The sequence below is a fragment of the Spea bombifrons genome, chromosome 2 (assembly GCF_027358695.1).
Source record: "Spea bombifrons isolate aSpeBom1 chromosome 2, aSpeBom1.2.pri, whole genome shotgun sequence".
Classification (NCBI taxonomy): Eukaryota; Metazoa; Chordata; class Amphibia; order Anura; family Pelobatidae; genus Spea; species Spea bombifrons.
Window position 1 is genome coordinate 53,019,466 of NC_071088.1, and position 21,878 is coordinate 53,041,343.

The 21,878-nt window shown below is 42.1% G+C and overlaps 1 protein-coding gene across 1 annotated transcript in view; it reads right to left on the reverse strand.

The window, feature by feature from the left end:
• The window catches only part of LOC128472410 (bromodomain and PHD finger-containing protein 3-like), a 213,449-nt gene that overhangs the window by 106,849 nt on the left and 84,722 nt on the right, over positions 1 to 21,878 (reverse strand). The window contains exons 3-4 of the mRNA XM_053454244.1: positions 19,998 to 20,154; positions 8,970 to 9,101 (exon numbers count right to left, since the gene is read on the reverse strand). Coding sequence (XP_053310219.1) covers positions 8,970 to 9,101; positions 19,998 to 20,154 — 289 coding nt within the window. The remainder of the gene's footprint in view (positions 1 to 8,969; positions 9,102 to 19,997; positions 20,155 to 21,878) is intronic.

Sequence of the window (21,878 nt, forward strand, 5' to 3'; positions counted from 1 at the left end):
AATCGATAAAAATCGATTAGACTAATCGATAATGAAAATCGGTGTCAACGATTATCGATTTTATTGATTAGTTGTTGCAGCCCTACTTTTAACCCTTTATTGATCTTTCAGAGTTTCTTGTCCCGGGGAAAGAACAAGCCCACAGGTACTGCCACTATACGTAGGGGAAAAGGGCGAAAGGGGACATGCCTGGTTCACCCCAGATTTAAGAGAAATTTTCTGTTAAAAAGCCACTGATTAAAATTTTGCTAAAAAGACAACTTACATAAAATATTAATACGCTGAATAAAATCATCTGTGAATCTGCCATTTTCTTTAAAATCATAAAGAGATATTCATGGGGTACACGGTCAAAAGCTTTTTTAAAATCAAGAGATAAAATGGCCAGTTCTTATTTACGGTGTTTCTGATACTAGATCAGATCACGTATTACATTGAGGTGTTCCCAGCACGTCCTGGGATACCACAGATCTGGTCTAGGTGAATTACCTTATCTATTACAGCTTTTGTTCTGTTAGTTAAAATCTTGGCCAGAATTTTATAGTGAACTTTTATGAGAGAACTAGAGGCCTATCACCCTTCTTAAAAATTAGTGTAATTATGCCTCTTTTAAAATTTAAAATATCATCCTTTAAATGTTATAGAAAAACATGAATAAAACACAATAGGGATTCCATCTGCTCCTGGTGACTTAACAGCAGAAAAGTTTTTAATTGCATCATGCAATTCAGTTAACGACAGCTTTCTGCTTAAACCCACTTGATCATCAGATCCTAAAACATTAGTTATGGCCCCCAGAGTATCTTTTAAAAAGGAACAATCTATAACTTTCTCATTACAAAAGGTTTTGTTAAAAAACTTTTGACGCTTTTAAAATGCCCACAATGGAGGAGGAATGGCCCAAATTAGGTCTCTCTTTTGAGATATTTCCTTAAAAAAAGCAGCAAGTGCACTTCTCCCCTTCCTAATTTCTTTACCTTTTAAAATCTCTTTCTTTAAATTAAAAATCAGTAATGCTTACACCAGCCTCTTTCAACTTAAAAAGAGATTGCAAACGCACATTAAGATCTTTAAAAACTTGTTTGCTCTCTTTTTTTTCTTTCTCTTGCCAGCAACAATAAAAAAGTTCTTAATCTTGCACGTGATGGTTTGCCACCTTGACTTGGGCGTTTCTGGCGAAACCATCGCCCATATGAGACCTTAAAGTTATTACGGATTTGTTCGTCCACTAGTAACAATAAATTGAGTTTCCACAGACCATTCCTAATTTTAGATTCATTAGGAATTAAAAAACTAGTTTTTAAAAGCTTATGGTCTAATAATACATTATCTTCTAAAAACATGTCCTGGAGATTAAAACCAGCAGAGAACATAAAATCAATGTGGGAGCTGACCTGGCCATTATACCATGTATATCCAAGGTCAGAGGGTTTTAAATGCCTCCACACATCTGTCAATTGAAAATCAATTATAAAATTCTTAAGCTGGCGAGAAGTTTTATCTACCCTCTGGTTCTAATCCCCTCCAATTTTTGCCCGGTAATATACAATCAAAATCACCTCCAACTATTAGAGGGGAAGAACCTTTAGCAAAGAAGGAGATAAGATCTAAAATTTCCATTCTTTCATTCTTAACTGGTAAAGCATATACATTCATAAGAGGAACATTAAAACCTTCATCATTTAAAATTGCTCTCCCGGGAGCAATTTCAATAATAGAATTTAAAACCACATTTTTGTTCTTAAAAAGGACTCCAACCCCAGCGGCTTTATCATCATTTGACCCGGACCAGTAAGAGGGCCCAGCTGTTCAGTCCTTCTTTAAATCTCCATAAAACAGTCCATGAGCTATTGCACACTCCTGTAAGAAAATGATGTGCACATTTCAATATGCAAATAAAGCATCTCCTCAGACTCCTCACATTAAATGAGGCAACAATGAGATCCAGTGTGAGAGGTCTAGTGTGTTTTATCAGTCTCCCTCTCACCTTCAGAGTCCGAATCTTCTGATATGCTGCTGTAATCCATGATGAAAAAAGGACCCCAGAGAAGGTCCCATCTCAGCAACACCTGCACTAGACCTGAAACAACAAATCGATAAAATCGATAATAATCGATAACGGGAATCGTTGTCGACGATTTCCGTTATCGATTAATCGAGTGATGGATTCGTCGTTGGAGCGCTCGGCTCCTTTCACTTACCTCCGCCAGCGTTCCCCCGTTTCTGCTGCAGAGCTCTGTAGTGTCCGTCTGCTTGAAGTTACGTAATGACGGATGTGATGCGCGTGAACGATGAAGATTTGAATAAAGTTTTGCGGTTGAACGTTGTAAGTGGAACGATGCGGTAGCGGAGGTACGGAGAGAGAGGGAGAGAGAGAGAGAGGGAGAGAGAGAGAGAGAGAGAGAGAGAGAGGGAGAGAGAGGGAGAGAGAGAGAGAGAGAGAGAGAGAGAGAGAGAGAGAGAGAGAGAGAGAGAGAGAGAGAGAGAGAGAGAGAGAGAGAGAGAGAGAGAGAGAGAGAGAGAGAGAGAGAGAGAGAGAGAGAGATTGATTGCCGGGTGGGAAACTGATGGGGCAGAGTGTGGGTGGGTGCAGGGCATTTCATTAAATTATTAAATATTGTTTTTTTTTTTATCCGATTAATCGAAAAAATAATCGGCCGATTAATCGATTATTAAAATAATCGTTAGTTGCAGCCCTAACCTGCACATCTCTTTATGCTTCCGAGCCATCTTCCGGATAGATGACACCGGAAGGTATCCTAGCTCTGACTTCCGCTTTGATGTCATCTCGAGGGCTCCCGGAAAACTCTACTTTGGATGTCTCCTCCCACTGCAACCAGCACAGCAGGATCATCCGGTTTCTGCATCACCATCAAAGGCTCCTTCGGGTCAGCTGTAGAGGAGGCATACATGGACCTGGATCTAATTTCCCAGGCCGTCCAGCAGCCATATCTGCCCAGGACCGCCGGGGCTTGCTGGGACAGTCCTTATATATATGGTCTGGCTTTCCACATTCGTTGCACAACTTGGACTTATCACAGCTAACGGTGAGGTGGCCCCATTCTCCACAGTTCCTGCATAGGAGCCTAGGGTCGGCTGTGCAGGTCGCCTGAGTGTGCCCATATCCCCTGCATCTCCTGCACAGGAATGCCATCACTGGGTATAAACAGTATCTTACCGTTCCAAATACCCATCTCATTCCGTACCTTCTGTGGGTTAGATACCTTGCTACAATAGCGATATAACCAGGCTATGATAGCTTCATCAGACACATATGGGTTATACATGTGAACAGTAAGAGGGATTTCCTCACCACCATACAGCAATGTAAAGCAGAGTCCATCCAATTGAAGGTCACCTTTCTTTCCTCTGAGATTCTTATAGATGTTGTGAGACACATCGATGTTCAGTAGTGTTACTATATATATGTACCTTTAACTTGGTCTTGCAGGCAGTAGATGTCTAAGATCGAGTCCCAAGTGCTTTAATTAGAACCTCCTCCACAACATACTTTCTCTTCCTTCTCTCTCTCGGGAACTTCAATCTTGATTGAATTTCGAAGTCTCCCGTCCTTAACAGACGCAAACTTGGTGGTTTCAGACATTTTCCCTTCACCAGAGCAACAAAAATTACTTTGGCTTAAATAACTGTTAACACAAACAGTAATCAGGGCCCAAACACACTAGGAACTCAGCAGAAAGCAGATAAACTGCAATGCAAATGCCCTGAATGTTAAAGTAAGCAGGGATATATGGGGAGGGCTGCACCCAGGTAAGCTGATGCAGCTGATCAGGTCGTTAGCATAGACGGTCTGACAGGCACTGACATAATCCTGGGTATTTGATCAGCCAGAATGAATCTACAACCCACCCTGTCACATCAGAAGCTGTAAATGTATAAATGAAGGACAATTTGTGTGACAAAAAATAAAAAAATTACTACCCCAAACTTTGACAAAGGCTGGTGGTAAAATTAGTGCATGGAAAGAGTTAAAACACCAGCATTTGAAATACAGCAAGGTGTCTCGTGTTAAAAAATACCGTATTGGCTCGAGTATAGGCCGCACCCTAAAAGTTAAGTGCTTTTCTAAAGCAAAAATGTAATTTAAAGTGTAATAGATATGCTGCCACTCTGCCCCCCCGAGACATGCTGCCACTCTGTATGTCCCAACGAGATATGCTGCCACTCTGTGTGTGTGTGTCCCGAAATATGCTGACACTCTCTGTCCCCCCCCCCGAGATGTGCCCCCCTCCCCTAGACTTACTAGTGCAGACTCCCGGAGTCTCCCGGGTGTCTTGCGGGGCCGGCGGGGGACATCTATTCTACGCAGAACAGTATACAACTTCCGGTGCCGGAAGTGAGGAGGGAGTGGGTAGATCGTGAGAAGGGGGGGTAGGGAGGGAGTGGGTAGATCGTGAGAAGGGGGGGTAGGGAGGGAGTGGGTAGATCGTGAGAAGGGGGTAGGGAGGGAGTGGGTAGATCGTAAGAAGGGGGGTAGGGAGGGAGAGGGTAGATCGTGAGAAGGGGGGGTAGGGAGGGAGAGGGTAGATCGTGAGAAGGGGGGGTAGGGAGGGAGAGGGTAGATCGTGAGAAGGGGGGGTAGGGAGGGAGAGGGTAGATCGTGAGAAGGGGGGGTAGGGAGGGAGAGGGTAGATCGTGAGAAAGGGATAGATGGGTTGGGGGTGGGGGGCCCTTAACAGATTCTCGCACCGGGGCCCTGAGATTTCTAGTTACGCCCCTGGCAGAGGTTGTTTACGCGCATCGCCGCTGCCGATGAACGTCTGCACGATGCGCGTAGGCAACCTCCTGTGCCGGCACTCACCCCGTGGGAACTGCTGGCAGGGGAGGCTGTCTGAGCGTAACAGAGAGTAGGATACAGGTCCCCTGCACTGCTACGGGGATCTGTATCCTAACCCTGCTGCCTGCCCGGAACTGCATGTCCCTGGTGTCAGGCGCTAGACCCCGAATATAGGCCGCACCCCCACTTTAAAGACTTAAAGTGGGGGGAAAAGTGCGGCCTATAATAGGGCAAATACGGTATATGGTTTCATTGGTTAAATTGATTTGTCCGGCTTTTTAGTTATGTCTCAAATATGACACAGGTGCAGGATGATCAGATTGTGGCAACTTACCTCCCAAACAATCCAACACACTAAAAAACAAAATACTGTCACAAACTTTTACTACGGCTGGTAGTAGAATTATTGCCTTGTTAAAATACCAGCATTTGAAATACCCTGGGGTGTCTAGTTTTCAAACATATATGGTTTGATTGGGTTCAGTGGCGACTCTAGAAACAATATATAGGGGGGGCACACAAGATACCACAGTCAAACTGGGGGGGCATTAATAATTTCCTCCATTAAATCATACCACTGAAAAAACACACACACACATATATATATATATATATATATATATATATATATTGCCAAAAGTAATGTGCTATGGAATGATACTTTTGTTATTGGACAATACAATAATTGATCATTCAACATGGGAAGCCTGAAGCCACAATTTAGTAAGACTAATCCTTGAAATCCTTTAAACAACACAATACCTTACCTTTTGTACTAAATGATTTAAGGGCCTAATATTAGATCCTGCTGCTGATATATATATATTAGCCCCTGCTGCCCAAATATATTAATATTAGCCCCAGTTGCCGATATATATATTAATATTAGTCCCTGCTGCCGATATATATATAAATATTAGACCCTGCTGCCGATAGCAGGTATAGATCAACACATTAACACACAAACCCAGCTTTGCATGTATAGATCAATTGAAATTCACTTGTGATCTCAGCACTGAAGGTATATATCAAATAAACAGAATCAGACATACAAATCCTGTATTTGCAGGTATACAATAATAATATATGAAATGTAGCATCGCAGGTATAGATCAAATAAATACATGGAAAGAGCATTGCAGGTATTAATCAACTGAACAAGACATACAAACCCTGTATTTGCAGGTATACATAAATAATGTATGGAAACATAGCATAGCAGATATGGATCTACAGAATAACACAGAAACCCAGCTTTGCAGGTATAGATCAATTGGAATTCACATAAAAACACGGCATTAATGGTATATTTAAAACCCCCTAAATTACAGGGATAGATCACAGGTTGCACACCCAGATAACACACATACGATTTGCCATCTTTGTCCCATATACACCCGGCTTGTGCCATCTTGGTCCCCAAGGCTCAAACATCCTGCTAGTGCCATCTTTGCCCTTCCACAATTATACATCTATGATACGCACAATCACATTAACTCATGCTCTCCCTCATTCAGACAATTCATCCACATATTAACTCATGCTCTCCCTCATTCAGACAATTCATCCATTTTAAGAAACTACACCCCTTTTTTTTGCAAATGTGTACTTTTTGTGCCATAATTTAACTTCCTACGTGAGCAGTAATGCCACGTCAAGGCTTCAACCCTAATTACTGACCATTCACACGCCTTTCATATCTCCATTCACTCGCAGAAGCACACACACCATACTTTAAATACATTCACTCACAGAAGCACACACCATTCTTTCCCCTTACAATCCCAAAGAAATGATGGTAAAGGGAGAAAAAAAAATCACTTTTACAGCAAAAATAAGTTTTGCAGTAAAAATGCAAGGCGCTCCAGAGATGATATGGATACTCACGTACCGCACAGGCTAAATGGCTGATTTTAATAATATTTGCAGTTCATCAGGATTTCAAAAATTGCCTCCCTCTACCGTTGGCTAAATTTAACCCCATGATCAAAGGGATCATAGGATTAAAAATTAGTATCGGCCATTTTTAAAAAGGGAATGTGACTTTTTATAGCTATATGATTGCTGTGGTAACATTGGCTACCACAGTGATCATTTAGCTAGAATACTTAAACTTTTTTTTTTTTTAAAGTTAAACTACTTTGTTTAAATAATTTAATTTGGGGGTCTCTAGGCAATTTTGATCTTTTTTATCTGCCTTTAGAGACCCCCCAAATCATTTTTTTAACATTTTTATTTTTTTAACTTAATATTTTTTATTATTTTTTTACAAGCTATATACCGTTGGAAAGGCGAGGCGATTACCTTTCCAATGGTATATGTTGTATATATCCAATGGTATATGTAGCTGCTTAGATGCCTGAGATACAGGCATCTAAGCAGCATGCCCCCATACCTCTTTAACTGACAATTGCCAGTTGTTAATAAAGTTGCGCGGTGACGTCATCGCGTCATTGCGCGAGACGTCACCGGGCAGATCGGGTGGCTCCGGTGATGCCCTTCAGTTTGAGGGGCAGATCGCCGGGGTAGGTGGTAATGGAGGTCCACAGACCTCCATCAAGGTAAGGTAGTGCTAGTGACGGCATGGTGCCGTCGTTAGCACCTGACTGGGACTGCTAGCGACGGCACCATGCCGTCGTTAGCAGTCAAGGGGTTACAAATTCGGCGGGGGGGCAACAGGGGGGGCAAGGAAAAACCTAGGGGGGGCAATTGCCCCCCCTTGCCCCCCTGTAGCGACGCCACTGATTGGGTTAAATTGAATTGGTCAGCTTCAAAGATGTCCCAAATAGCATATGGGGCAGAAATTTCAACACATCAAAGTTCTAATTTGAAAAATGCACACTTCCAAATGTGGTCTTTTAGTCACCAAACAAACCGACAACTGTCACACTGTAAAACTGTACTCAGTAGATGTTGGTGAACACATATTGGGGTGGTGTTTTGACAGTGACTGCCAGGCTCATCATATCTCAGCCCTTACTGGGTGTTGGCATCCAGGGAGCAGGAGTGTAAGAATGCACACAGTCATAGACATAGACACACACTTCACGAATGAGACAAAAGCTCAACTTTTGAATATAGGTATATTAAACAAAGCAGATATATCTCACCATAAGTAGCATATCAAGTACAAAGTTAGAATAGCTCAGGTAAGAATCCAAAGGGGTCTGGGATGGGAAGGAAGCATAAGGGGCAAATCCAATAGGCAGTCCAGGTCAAAAAGGCAACAGGCAGGAAAAATGGTAAAGCCAAGAGACAGATCCAGAGTCTGGCATGAACTACAGCTCCAAAGTAACTAATGAACTGATACCTCTGTTACTGAGAGGCAGGGATATGAAGCCTGTTGATAAGGTCAGGTGTGTTAATGACATAGGCTTCGGGACAGGGAGGCAGGGTTATAAAGCCTGTTGGTTAGGTCAGGTGTGGTAACAACATAGGCTTCAGATGAGGGAGGTATGGATATAGCATAACCAACACAGCTGAACATAAATACACAGAACACGGATTCTAAACATAACCAGACAAGACATACAAGGTACAGGACGCCACAAAGAACAAGACAAGAAACACATGGGATGGAGTGAGGAGACGAGATCCTCAGACTTTTCTCCTTTAAACAATGATAGGCTATCTTAAACGGTACATGGGGAGAGGAGAAAGGAACCAAGATCCTCAGATGAATAAGGCAAAGAGGGCCAAGGTGCATAAAATACAGATACACAAACAAAACTACAAGCTGTGGAGAGGAGATCAACTCCAGGCAGACCTCTTAAAGAGACGACCACGCCTGGCAGTTTGCAAGGCGGGGGCCGAATCCTGACAGTGACATATACCAGGAGCGATAAATTCATACCAAAAGTACAATGTATGTGGGGGGAAAAAACACAAAAATATCGCAAACTTTGACTACAGCTAGTAGAAGAATTAGTGCATGGAAAGGGTTAAAATATCAGTATTTGATATACCCTTGGGAGTCTAGTTTTCAAACATATATGGTTTGATGGGGTAAATTGAATTGGCCGGCTTCAAACATGTCCCAAATAGGACATGGGGAAGAACATGTCAAAATTCCACGTTGAAAAACTTAATTGCGCATAAAATCGGCTATTCTCATGAAGGTGTTAAGGTGTTCTGAAAAAAATGAAAAAGGTGAACCTTTTTAATAACTTACTTGCTGTCTCTTAAGTTTTTCTCTTTTATGAATGAGTTCTGTCAGAGTTCTGGCTCTCTCCAGGTCATGTCTAAGTTTCTTCCAGCTATTCAGCTTCTCCTTTGAGGCTGACATATGCTTATCTTGCACTTTCTGCAAAATATAAAAATAAAATAAAAAGTGTTTAATAGGACAAAATAATCACAGTAAAAACAACACAAGCGTCAAAGTGACATGTTATCAGCACAGCATCTAAATATTTCATCTTTTTTGGGGGGACGAGACTGTATGTAGGAGTGTACATACCGACGACCGGTAGGTGGAAGTAGCCAAAAACTGAGAGGTGGACTCATTGATGGTTATGGCTGTGATTGAGGGGTCCAACAACCTGTGGAAGTTTTTCCTTTTTTCACTCTGGCCAACCAGCATTTACAAAGGGAAGGGGCAAGCATTAGATATATAAGTGTGCTGATACCATTTTAACTTGTCAGTAGCAGCAGGTACTACTGATGTGAAGTTCGGATCATTAAAGTGAATCGGTTCATTTCGAGTCATTAATTGAAATGAATCGATTCATCTGATCACTCAATGTCACTCACAGCAGTTACTGCTTCCCAGTCCCTCCCTGCAGTCACACTGATAATTGACCCCACCCCTTTCTTTACAGCTTCCACATTGCTCAGCAACTCATCTAACAGTAAGTATAAAATTAATAATTGGGCTGCTGAAAGTTAGGGGAGTTAATTTAGGGGCAGTTATGGTTAATGGGGTCTTTAGGGTTAATTTAATGCTGAGGACTGAAAGTTAATGTAATACATTTAATAAGGTTAACTTAAGGTGCAGAAAAAAACCTTCTCTTTTAATCGAGCAAATACAGTAAGCACTGCATTTTACACAAATAGTTTTTGTCTGTAAAATAAAACCACTGTTCTCAATCTTTAACAGCTTTTGATAAAATGCTAGAAAGTCCGACTATTTTTTTGCTTGCACGTGAGGGAGCTTCTTCAAACATATCCCGAAAAATTGTCTGTTTGTTGGATTAGTTTGCCTCTCACTGATGTCATGATATCATAAATATTCCTATATATAATATACTGCAATAGGTAATTTTGCTATTTTAATATGGCTGCCTGAAAAATAGGCAAGCAGTTGTGTAGAAACTGGAGATATAACTAAGGAACTGATGACGGGTCTTCATCCACAATAAATTCCCATATCACTTTGGGCATTTTGTTCTCCCCAAAGCTTTTAAAGCTGGCCAATGTTTTAAAACCTTTTTTGGTTGGTGGAAAAAGAGACCGATGGGACCGACCTATACCCCGACTGGGTACTCCCGCCAAACGTTGCTTCCTCCTGCCGGAACACCAACAATTAACCCCTTCAGCGCCAGGCAGAACCAGTGTTGTAGATAGAATGGGGGACGTCGCTGCACCGGGGCTGCGTTGGCACTGTGGCTATCCGAAGTTTAGCTGCACAGTGCAGCTATTGTCCTGAAAAGGACAATAAAGGATCATAGCAGCCCACCCCAAGCATCAGGCAACACTCATGTTGAGGTGAAAACAGGACTCCTTTATTAAAACCAAATACAGGGCTATATATACACAAGTAAGAAAAGGGGCAAGACAAATATCACATGATCTAATTACCATGTCAGGAAGGAAGTAATTAGATCAAATCCTGCAACACAATATCCGGGGGAAGGACAGAATGACATGAGTGTGATACGAGTGTGACGAGAATGGGGTGTGATTGAATAAGTTAGTATATTCAGTCAGCCAAAAGGATAGTAACTAATATGATTCCCCGCTGTTATGATCACAAATGAAGAGGTTAATATAGTTCAGAACTTGTTGTGCAGAACCAGTTGAATCCAGAATTACGACTCATAGTCTTATGATTTTAGATGAGAAAACAAACTTAATGCGCATGCTTATCATACACTGTTAATGTACTCGAATTTTCTAGAATGTTATACTACGCATGTATGTGCTGTGACGGAAGCCTCCATCACTGGGACCACTGGAGAGGCCTGACTGCCAGCCTCCTCCCTATTGACTATGGGCCCTGGGTTTGTAAAGACTTCTATGGCTACCCCCAGCAGTATCATCTCATCACTGGCTGAGGGGATTATCTCCGGCAGACAGCCGGGATCTGCCACCAGGGAGAGACCGCCATTGTTTCAGTTTAATGTTGTATAAATCAGTCTCCCCCCTATTGTATTGTTAATCTCGTTACTGCCCCTGTTGTCTCTGGGAGGCAGATTAAGGGGGCGGTTTACATAGTTACATAGTTATATAGGCTGAAAAAAGACATGTGTCCATCAAGTTCAGCCTTTCCTATATCTGTTAATTTGTAGATGTTGATCCAAAAGATTGGGTTTGTGTCACAATATCTTGTTTTATGTTAATTTGTGTTTTGCTGGATATATCCAGCTCTGTGTGTCCAAAATAAATCAGTCTTCGTTTGGTTTTACCCTACACTGAGTCTCAGCTAGTGACTGGGGAACCGGGGAAAGTGTGTTGTCCCAGGCTAAGGGAGCACAAGACGGCGGAGGTAGTCGGTCGGACTAGCGATAACATAGTTGTGTAATCATTCACTGCGCAGAATCGGAAACATTCATGTAAACAAGTTAGAGTATAAATGAACAGGGATTTCCAGGAGGATCTGGGACTTACTGAGGCTTCGAGTCTGCGTCTATTAGACGACCTTGTAGTGATTTCCCGGATTCCTCCTGAAGGCAATCGTTTGTGGAAGTCCCCCGATTGAGGAGTGATGCTACAATATCCAATGATGTATTGATGTTTGCTCTTAATTGATTAATCGACCGTGTATTGCATGCATTAATTGAATAAACAAGATAAAGAATACGTTTTACCTCAAAACTGTTTCAGTGTGCTTGACTTGTATGTCAATGAGGGCGGGACAGCTAACATACCTCGAGCGGGTAAAACAATGAGACATAAATGATTACATTAATTGGGGACGTAGACGTGGAATGATGATAGACATATAATTGGCTTGAGGCAGACTATGGCCAGGACACAGAGCTAACAGGAGCTCACAGGATTAACAGCTACCTGATATGTAATTGATAATTAGGTATGCAGCAGTGACACCTAGTCATACCTACAGGGGGTCTTAAAACAAGGGCTAACTCACACAATAACAGGGGAAATACTTCACACCTATACAATCAACAATGCAAAGTCAATCAGCCTTCTTCCTACCACAGGATGTCCAGCTGACGTTACAGTTTTGAGAGTCTGAGTGCTAAAACATGGGGAAAATCAGCAGAAACTGAACCCCTGTATCCACACACAGAAGTCTCTACAAGGCCTGAGCCCATATTCGATAGGGAGGAGGCAGGCTCTCAGACTGCTCCAGGGGCCCCAGCGATGGAGGGTTCTGTCACAATTCTGACCATTCAAGATCAACAAAGTCAAACACTTCTTTCAGGGTGGCCACTTTCTTGGATCATATTGAGAAATAATTACATAATATCAAAATTAGACTCCAAGTCACAGCTTAAGACATCTGAAGCTGGGCAGTCAGATGGCAATATATGGTCATTTATAGCATAAAGCTTCAATTCTTATATTACAGTTACCAGTCACTGTTGTAATGTAGGTGCAAGTTGTGTTCCATGAGTCTCGGAAACGTCACATTTATCATTACTGCTATTCATACTGGAAATTTTTAGCACAAACTATGTATTTCAGGTCGCAGATGCTCATAGGAGAACAAAAATGGGGCTTTCTCACTAAAAAATTTGACAGTTGAAAGATATCCCAACTATGAGTGCAAACACATCTTGCACGTCACCTGCTCCCGCAGATCCGCTGTCCCCCGTCGTCCTGTGTCTGTCCGTCCGTCCGGCTCTCTGTTCGCCGCTACACTTACCTCGTGGCGAGGTCAGGAGGAAGCGTCGGCTGGGTGCTCGGCATATCGGTCGTGCTCCCCCTGCTGGACACGCGCGCTACTACAGCTAGTTTTAGCAGCAGCTGCCGTGTTCTGGCAGGTAGGGGGGGCGCGCGTGACGTCAGCGTTGGGGGCGTGGTGGCTACCGGCGCCAAATTTTAAAATCCAGAAGCCCTGTTACCTGTACCCTGGTGTGGTCTTTTGCTGTTTACCTGTTCAGTAGCGTTCTATGGTGAATCTGACCTTTGGCTTGTCCTGACTACCCTCTGATCTGTGATTTGGCTGTGTTCGTTCCTCCACGTGTATGACCTGGATCGTCTGACTACCCGCTTTGGATCTGACCCATCTTCTGGCTGACTACCCATCCTGTGTATGACCTCTGGCTCGTCTGACTTTGCGTTTGGTTTTGCTCTCCGCCATTCCCTGCACTTTTGTACCGCCTCATTTAGCGAATTGTGCCCTGACCAATTATCTCCGCTTTACCTATTTTGTGTGGATCTCTCCAGCTATACCCAGAAACTATCTGCCTCTCAATATCTACCTACTCCGGGGCCTCCTCACTGTTGGGATCATCGAATACCTGGGGGTTGCTTCTCAGCACACTCCTCCAGGAGAAGAACTTCCGCGGTGAGTGCTCCGGTTTATGGTAGACGTGACAGCACATGTGTGATGAACAATTTAATGCAGCATAACATTATTCTGTGTGCTGAGACAGGCAATACCCCTCTCCCTACAGTCGACCAAAGAAAACAGAACGAATAGCGGAAATGTTGGCTTGTCCAAACATATTTTAGAATTAAATAACTACACCAATTTATTTAACCCCTTTATCACAATGGATGCGCCAGGCATATCATAAAAAACATCCCGTTGGCAACAATTGACATGCTTCATACCTGAATACAATGTGTGGAAAAAATACACAAAAAAATACTACCACAAACTTTGACTAGGCTGCTAGTAGAATTAGTACCTGGAAAGGGTTAAAATACTATATGTTTTGATGGGGCTAAATTGAACTGACAGGCTTCCAACAATGTGCCAAATAAGACATGGGGGCAGAATGTCCATATTTGAAAAAAAAAATCATACACTACTTGTACTTATTGCCACACACACTAGGACAGGCTCTGCCACACAGACACCCAAACACACACACACACCAGGAAAGGCTCTGTCACACCGACACCCAAACACACACACACACACCAGTACAGGCTCTGCCACACCAGAACAGGCGCTGCCAGACCAACACCCAGACACACACACACCAGGAAAAGTTCTACCACACTGACACCAAAACACACACACATACCAGGAAAGGCTCTGTCACACCGACACCAAAACACACACCAGGACAGGCTCTACCACACCAACACCATAACACACACACACCAAGACAGGCTCTGCCACACAGACACCCAAATACATACCAGGAAAGGCTCTGCCACATCAACACCAAAACACATACACACCAGGACAGGCTCTACCACACCAACACCAAAAGATACATGCCAGGACAGGCTCTACCACATCAACACCAAAAGATACACACCAGGACAGGCTCTGGCACACTGAAACATAAAAAAATGTATTTTCTACACTACTTTGTCATTAACTCCCCCTATTGTATTTTTGTCCCCTGGAGTATTGATGCTCCAGCCAGGTCCCCCTTTAGTATTGGATTACTGTCTTCCCCCCACAACACAACCTTGTGTATTGCCCCCTTTGTGCATTTATTCCCCCACACCCTTGTGTATTTAATTTCATTAGGCGGAGGCGGCCTGACTGCCGCATGACGGCCGCTTTCAATCTCGCTCGCATCCACTCAGCGCCTCTTTTGAATGTTGGCGGCCACCCTGCCCAAAAAATCTCCCAGTAGGCCAGTCCGGCCCTGTACCCATAGGATTGTAATTGTATGTTGTGTGATAGTGTTAGTATTGTCTTTTGACATTAGAATTAGTTTACCCATATGACTGTAAACCATAGGTGATAGTTTACCCATAGGAATGTTAATGGAACTCGCCATGAAACTAGAAAATCTGTTGATCCCTCTCTACAAGAACTCTCTGTATATCCTAAGTTTTGTTACATCTTTTTGTGAACTCATGCTGTAACCCTGTGTGTGAAGAAATAAATCCTTGAATCATCGGAAGACTTTTTGTTTTCTTGTTTTATTTACCATAAGAGTTTTGACATGGGGGCAGAATGTCCGTGTTTGAAAAAAAAATTAAATCACAATACACTACTTGTACTTATTGCCCTATAATTTGCAAAAAAAAGGGGAAAAACCAAAAACATTGGGTATTTCTAAACTCAAAACTGTTTAACAGGTTTTTCATTAGCTTTACATGAGTAAAAGATTTTTCAAGTAAGTCAGAAAATGTCCTTTTTTCACAATTTTTCCCCATGTTTTATTTTTTATATAGTAAAATACATGATACGATCAAAATAATGGTATCTATGTTAAAACAGCCATTGTCACGAAGGGTAAAAAAAACATTGTCCCATTACTCAATTAGGGGATGATTTCCGCATACGTCACTCATAATCCGTATACGTACTGGTGATATAATCAACCATTGGTATGAACTGCCTGAGGGTTTAATCAAGAATCATAATCAACTGTGGAGCGAGTGATCTGATTTTCAGCACGGTAAACACCAGAGACCACAAGCAAACAGTGAGGAGTTGTGGATCATGTCAGCTGATTAACACACCTACTGAGTGTGTCCATCTGTATGTAAGTGCAATCATCTTGTACATATTCAATATATGAAGATACTATCCCATTTTTGGTTTTGTCTTGTCTCCTTTTCTTCTTTCCATTCAGAACACTAAGAATCAGATGAGCTTGAAAATCATTAGAACATTGTGAGTGCAACTATTGACAGAATATATCATAGTTTTTTTACTGCACTATTTTGTTCCTTATTTTCCCCCAATTCCGTGTGTATTTTACACAAGTATCCCTAGGTGGATATAGCTATTGGACGTCAGCATCGAGAAAGTGTTGTTTTAGGGTTGCAGCTGTGGGAATATACTAGGAAGGGGAGTGTATATATATATATATATATATATATATATATATTCTTTACTTTTTTATTAATTATATTTGTACCATTTCACGATCCACTTCTTTACTAGTACTCTCATCCCCGTTTTTGCTTTGAACAAGGATGTCAGGGACAAGATTGTGGACCTACACGAGGCTGGAATGGGCTACAAGACCATCGCCCAGCAGCTTGAGAAGGTGACAACAGTTGGTGCGATTATTCACAAATGGAAGAAACACAAAATAACTGTCAATCTCCCTCGGTCTGGGGCTCCATGGAAGATCTCACCTTGTGGAGTTTTAATGATCATGAGAAAGGTGAGGAATTAGCCCAGAACTACATGGGAGGATATTGTCAATGATGTAAAGGACTGAAATCCTGCAGCGCCCCCATAAGGTCCCCCTGCTCAAGAAAGCACATGTACAGATGCGTCTGAAGTTTGCCAATGAACATCTGAATGATTCAGAGGATAACTGGGTGAAAGTGTTGTGGTGAGATGAGACCAAAATCGAGCTATTTGGCATCAACTCAACTCGCTGTGTTTCGAGGACAAGGAATGCTCCCTATGACCCCAAGAACACCATCCCCACCATGCTTTAGGGGTGTTCTTCTGCTAAGGGGACAGGACAACACCGAATCAAAGGGACGAAGGTGTACAATTTGAAAAAGACATTTTTTGGGCGAAACACGTTGTGTTGCATAAATTTTGGCTTTTATTATCTAATAAAGCTTTGGATTATTCTTATTTTTAAACCTCCATTTTAATTTTTATCTTGACTTTTATCCTGTTTTTATTCAGATTTTTATCTCACTGGAGCTATTTCCTTGATGGGGGAGATACCACCCATGTTAATGAGGATTGAGCAACCTTTATTTGCTCTCACAAATGTGAGTACTTTTTAATTTCTTTGAAGCCTATCCCATTACCACAGTGTACACTAGGTCTTGCATCATTTATGTCTCTACATACGCACTCTGAAAACCTGTGACCTAAGTATCAGAAGAAGCAACACCCACAAGAACACCCACAGGCGGGGATTATACTGCCCATGCTGTTACAATAGAGCTATATATATAGTGTAAGTGTTTCCTGTTATTATTCATCTTGGCTCCATAAGACATCCTACACGTTTTTCTTCATTCCCCTGGTTATATTGGAAGACCCTTACAGCCATTATACCCTTAGGCGCGACACCCATCCCAAAGATTCTACCTTCAAGCCAGATAGGAGAGATTCCTGTCTACACCTCCCTTCAAAGACTACTCCCAGTGCTGAACCATTTTTTTGTATTTGTATTTCCAACTACAAGAAACGTCTGACCTCTGTGATTGGTCTTTTTTGCTACCAAGTACTAAGTCATGTTTTGCAAAGGGTTCAAATACTTATTTCACTGGGTAAAATGCAAATCAATTAATAACTTATTTGAAATGTGTTATTCTGGATTTTTTTTGTTGTTCTGTCTCTCACTGTTCATATATACCTACCATTTAAATTATATACCAAGTCTGTGTCAGTGGGCAAACATACAAAATCAGCAGTGGATCAAATAATTTTTTTCCTTCACTGTACCTGGAAGGAGATGAAAGGCAGTAGGAAGGGATAGTATAAATTGTACACTTGCTCTGTTTATCTAAATTGTTTTCTTTTTATGGAATACCATGTTGGGAAATGCCACTCTGTGCACATCTTGCCACATGTATGCACTCCTGGAGCAAATGCCCCCGGGGCTATACTGTTGTGTTAACTGTGAACAAGTAGCCTACTTGAAATCCAGGATAGCAAAACTGGTGAACACTGAAGGACATCGACAATATGGAGAGGAGCCTACTCCTTACTGAGCAAGCACTAGATAGGGGTCAGATGGGACAAAGGAGGTTTGTAGGGCATTGAGCTGGGTCAGTTGCAATAGGGGAGTAGGGGAAACAAGTTTAGGGATGCTAGTTCTGGACTTGGTCAGCCCGATATGTTTGCCCGTTTATGTGAGGCTGTTGGGGAGATCAGTTCAGATCTGGCACTACTAGAGCAGGCATATTCACCTAGCAGCCAGGAGAATAGCCTCTCTAGTGCAGATGGGAAAGAAAGTGCTAGGGAACCTAGACAGGCTGTGGCGGTAGGGGATTCAATTATTAGGAAAGTAGATAATCTGCCGCCAAAACCCAGAGCGCTGAACAGTATGCTGTCTCCGGGGTGCCTGGGTTCGGCATGTTGTGGACCGGGTGGACAGATTGTTGGGAGGGGTTGGTGATGATCCAGCAGTCATAGTCCATGTTGGTACTATTGACCAAATCAATGGTAGGTGACAAGCTTAGGAAAAGGACCTCCAAGGTAATATTTTCAAGAATATTGCCTGTACCAAGCACTACACTATGGAGGCAGCGGGGCCATAGCGAGATGAATCAGTCGCTGCGAAAGTGGTGTAGGAAGGAGTGACTTGGGTTTCTAGAGAACTGGGATGGACTGCACCTCAATGATGAGGGGGCTGCGGTACTTGGGTAGAAGATGGTTAGAGGGTGGGAAGAGATTTTAAACTAGAGTGGGGAAGGGTGAAGTTAGCATTAAAGGGGTAGCTAGAGCAGGTTCAAAGCAGGGCTTAGCTTTGGGAAGTTGGGAAAGGAATAGTGGGATCAGTTTAGATATAGAAAAAACACCACATGTCATGACACATAGGTTGAAAAATGGCTTGGTGGTGATGTGTACTAATGTCCATAGTTTAAGATCCCAGCACTTACTGCATTAGTGACAAGTGATAATGTGGATTTAGTCGCAGTTACACAGACCTGGTACAACAAGCAAAATGACTGTTAGGTTGCAATAAATATAAATGAGTAAAATACTCCCCAAGTGTCTGTTGCTACCAAAAACACTCTTCCTCCGGGTGTGTAAATACCAAACAACGAACCATGGAGCGCATATACAAGAAAAATAATAGTGCAGTATATTCAAGCTGGAGTGGTGTTTAATATGGTATAAGATCCACTCACAAGCGGGGTGGATAAATCAGACCCATTAAAGGATTCAATAAAAGATTCTGTTTAACAGCGTCTTAAAATCTGTAAAAGAAATGAACCACAATGGTGCAGTATCTTCAATAAAAATGATCTAAAAGATCTGGATGCACTTACAGTTGAAAGTGGCACAACATGAAAAAGCTGTGCATCAACGTATCAGAGCAATCCATTTGGAGGCTGTAAGGTATCCGGTCAAATGTCTCCCTCTCAACACGTTTCGCCGATCCTTGCTGGGCTTCCTCAGGAGAATAGTATGTAGTAATCTATCCCTACATCTCTATCCTCCTATCCAAATAGACCCCTACCCGCCCTCTTCGCTCCTCTCACGACCTGCGGCTTTCTTCTACTGTTGTTACCTCTTCTCACTCCCGTATTCAGAATTTCACCCTTGCCGCTCCCCTCCTGTGGAATTCCCTTCCCCGTTCCGTCAGACTCAGACTTTCTGCCTCGTACGCAAATTTCAAAACCTCTCTGAAAACCCACTTGTTCAGGGAAGCGTACAACATTCCTTTACAGTGCTCCCAACCATCATCCTAATCAAAGCCATCTGAACAAACAGCTTCAACACATCACCGCAACCAGATCAACTCATCCCCATCCAAGCAGTCGTCTCCTATTGTCTCACTCCCCTGAACCACCGACTAGATTGTAAGCTCGCAAGAGCAGGGCCCTCTTCTCCTTTGCACCAGTTTGTTATTGTATGTGTTATTGTATGTGTTTATAAAATGTTCTAATGAATGTAACAGTGCTTTGGAATAGGCCGGCGCTTTATAAATAAATATAACGTAATGTAATAAAAGAAGAAGGAGAAAGGGGGATGCAATAGAAACATTTGTATACTGAAAGGGATCGTTAAAGTACAGGAGCCAAGCTTATTTAAAAGGAGGAGCAATGTTATAATCTAAAACTTGAAGGCCAGAGGCTTAGATGTAATGTAAGGAAGTTCTTCTTTACTCTTCACAAATTTTCTGTTTCTATATTTCTATGTTATTTTGCCAATAGTTTTGATAAATAGCTTTTGTAACAATGTTTAGTTATTTTTTTGCAAAAACCTATAATCACTCACCTGTGCTGTTTTCTCATGGTGCTTTAAATGTGAAAGTAGCCTGTGAATAAGTGGCACCCCATTCCTAGAAAGACGTTTGAGAAGCCAGTAGCTGTGCAGATGCTGCATGAACTCTGTCTTTCTTTGTACATGTACACCATTAGAAATCTTATGGAGCCTGCAGAAGAGCAACAGAATATTAGTAATCTTCAAAGTGAATGATCAGCACAACACCATACAAACAGAAGTAGGTGTGGGATAAAAGGTAGTTTAAATATAAATAGTATATTGTATGGGCCACTAACAACTTTTTGTTACCTAATGATACAAGTGATCAAAATGATTAACAAACACAAACTGTAAAAAAATAATGGATTTCACAAAAAACTCAGTACAAACACAAACACTTGTGAATTAATCTTCCCATTAATGTAACTGGTACCTGTGTAAACAATTGAGCTTTACATCCATCAAACAGAGTTTGTAGGAATCTGCAAACCTCATTTGTTCTAGGGAAAAGATTGGCCACCTAACAACAGTTAGTGGGAGATGGCAAACCTCCCAAAGGCTACTGCACACAAATGTTTGTCCACAGTTGGGGCTCGTGTGTGCGTGTGGAAGGGAAGGAAAGTAAGAATAAGATGAATATTGGAATAAAACCCCAACCCTCGGATAAAGGTAATTCAGACTAAACAGAGTAAAGACCCATTGGAGTAATACATTAAATTGAATTGCCAACTGGATAAAGCGGAAAACAAAGGGAAAGCTGTGCTCTAGAAGAAAAGAAAGTTGTGAAACGTCAGACAATGAGGAAGAACATCTGAGAATAGAGAAAGAAATGATGGGCAATCTAAACTGAGACAGCAATGTAGAGTAATATCGACCGAGAAGAAACACCTTGAGTAGTCTTTGGTTACTGAAAAGGCTGAGCCTCTTTCCTAGGCATCTGTTCCAAAACTAGAGGAAAACAGAGCTCAGTGAAGGAACGTTAGTGAGGACCACCTCACTTACTCACTTTCTGTCCAGCATTGAAATCAGACACCACCGCGGCTTCCCTCGCTCATTGATTTACGAATGGGCAGGGTTGCCTTGGTGATCTGAGGGCAATTGTGAAGGAAGCGCAGCCCTCCTCTGCTAAGCTCATATGAATTGGTCGGGACTGTGGCCAACTCCTGTGACGTCACTACTTGTGCCAAAATTCAAAATAAAAATGAAAGCAGCTTCATATGGAGTTGCCTAGTTGTTGGCTGGCTATTCCTCCTTCTAATTTGTGTTTCCTACATTTGATTTCTTGTGTAAATACGCCTAGCTTGCTTAACCGTTACTTTGACTCTCTGGCTGCCCCCGACCTTAAGCTATTGTGACTTGACTCTAAACTTTTTGTCTGCATTGTCGTACCATGTTATTATAGTGCTTAGCATCACATTCCCTGTGTGACATGATGTGACAACACTGCTTTGAAAGAATGACCTTTAAAAAGAGAAGCATCCACATGTAAAGGTAGCCAGCCCCTTATAATGTTGTTTTTAGCAGGCCAGTAATAGGGAGAGTCATAACTCTGTAGAGGGTTGGAAATAAAAGATTTTGTGCTTCCTTTGAGGATGAGGTGGAACCCGCCTGGAGATTACGTGAGCCACAGATTATACATATGAATCAGGCTGAGCTCCAAAGTTCTTCAATGACTGTGGCCTTCTCACAGCTCTGTTTCTTGATATATGTTGGTCAACTTGTAGATTGTTGTAGAGCTCCTCCTGAATACTGTACTGGGTCAGGAATGTGCTCTGCATTGTCAGTATAAACAAATGATGACCCACCATCAGATTCATTGACAAGAAATGGATCATGGTTGATCACATTCTGGTCATGTTGCATTTCAGGGTTATCATTTGCCTGAATCCTCAG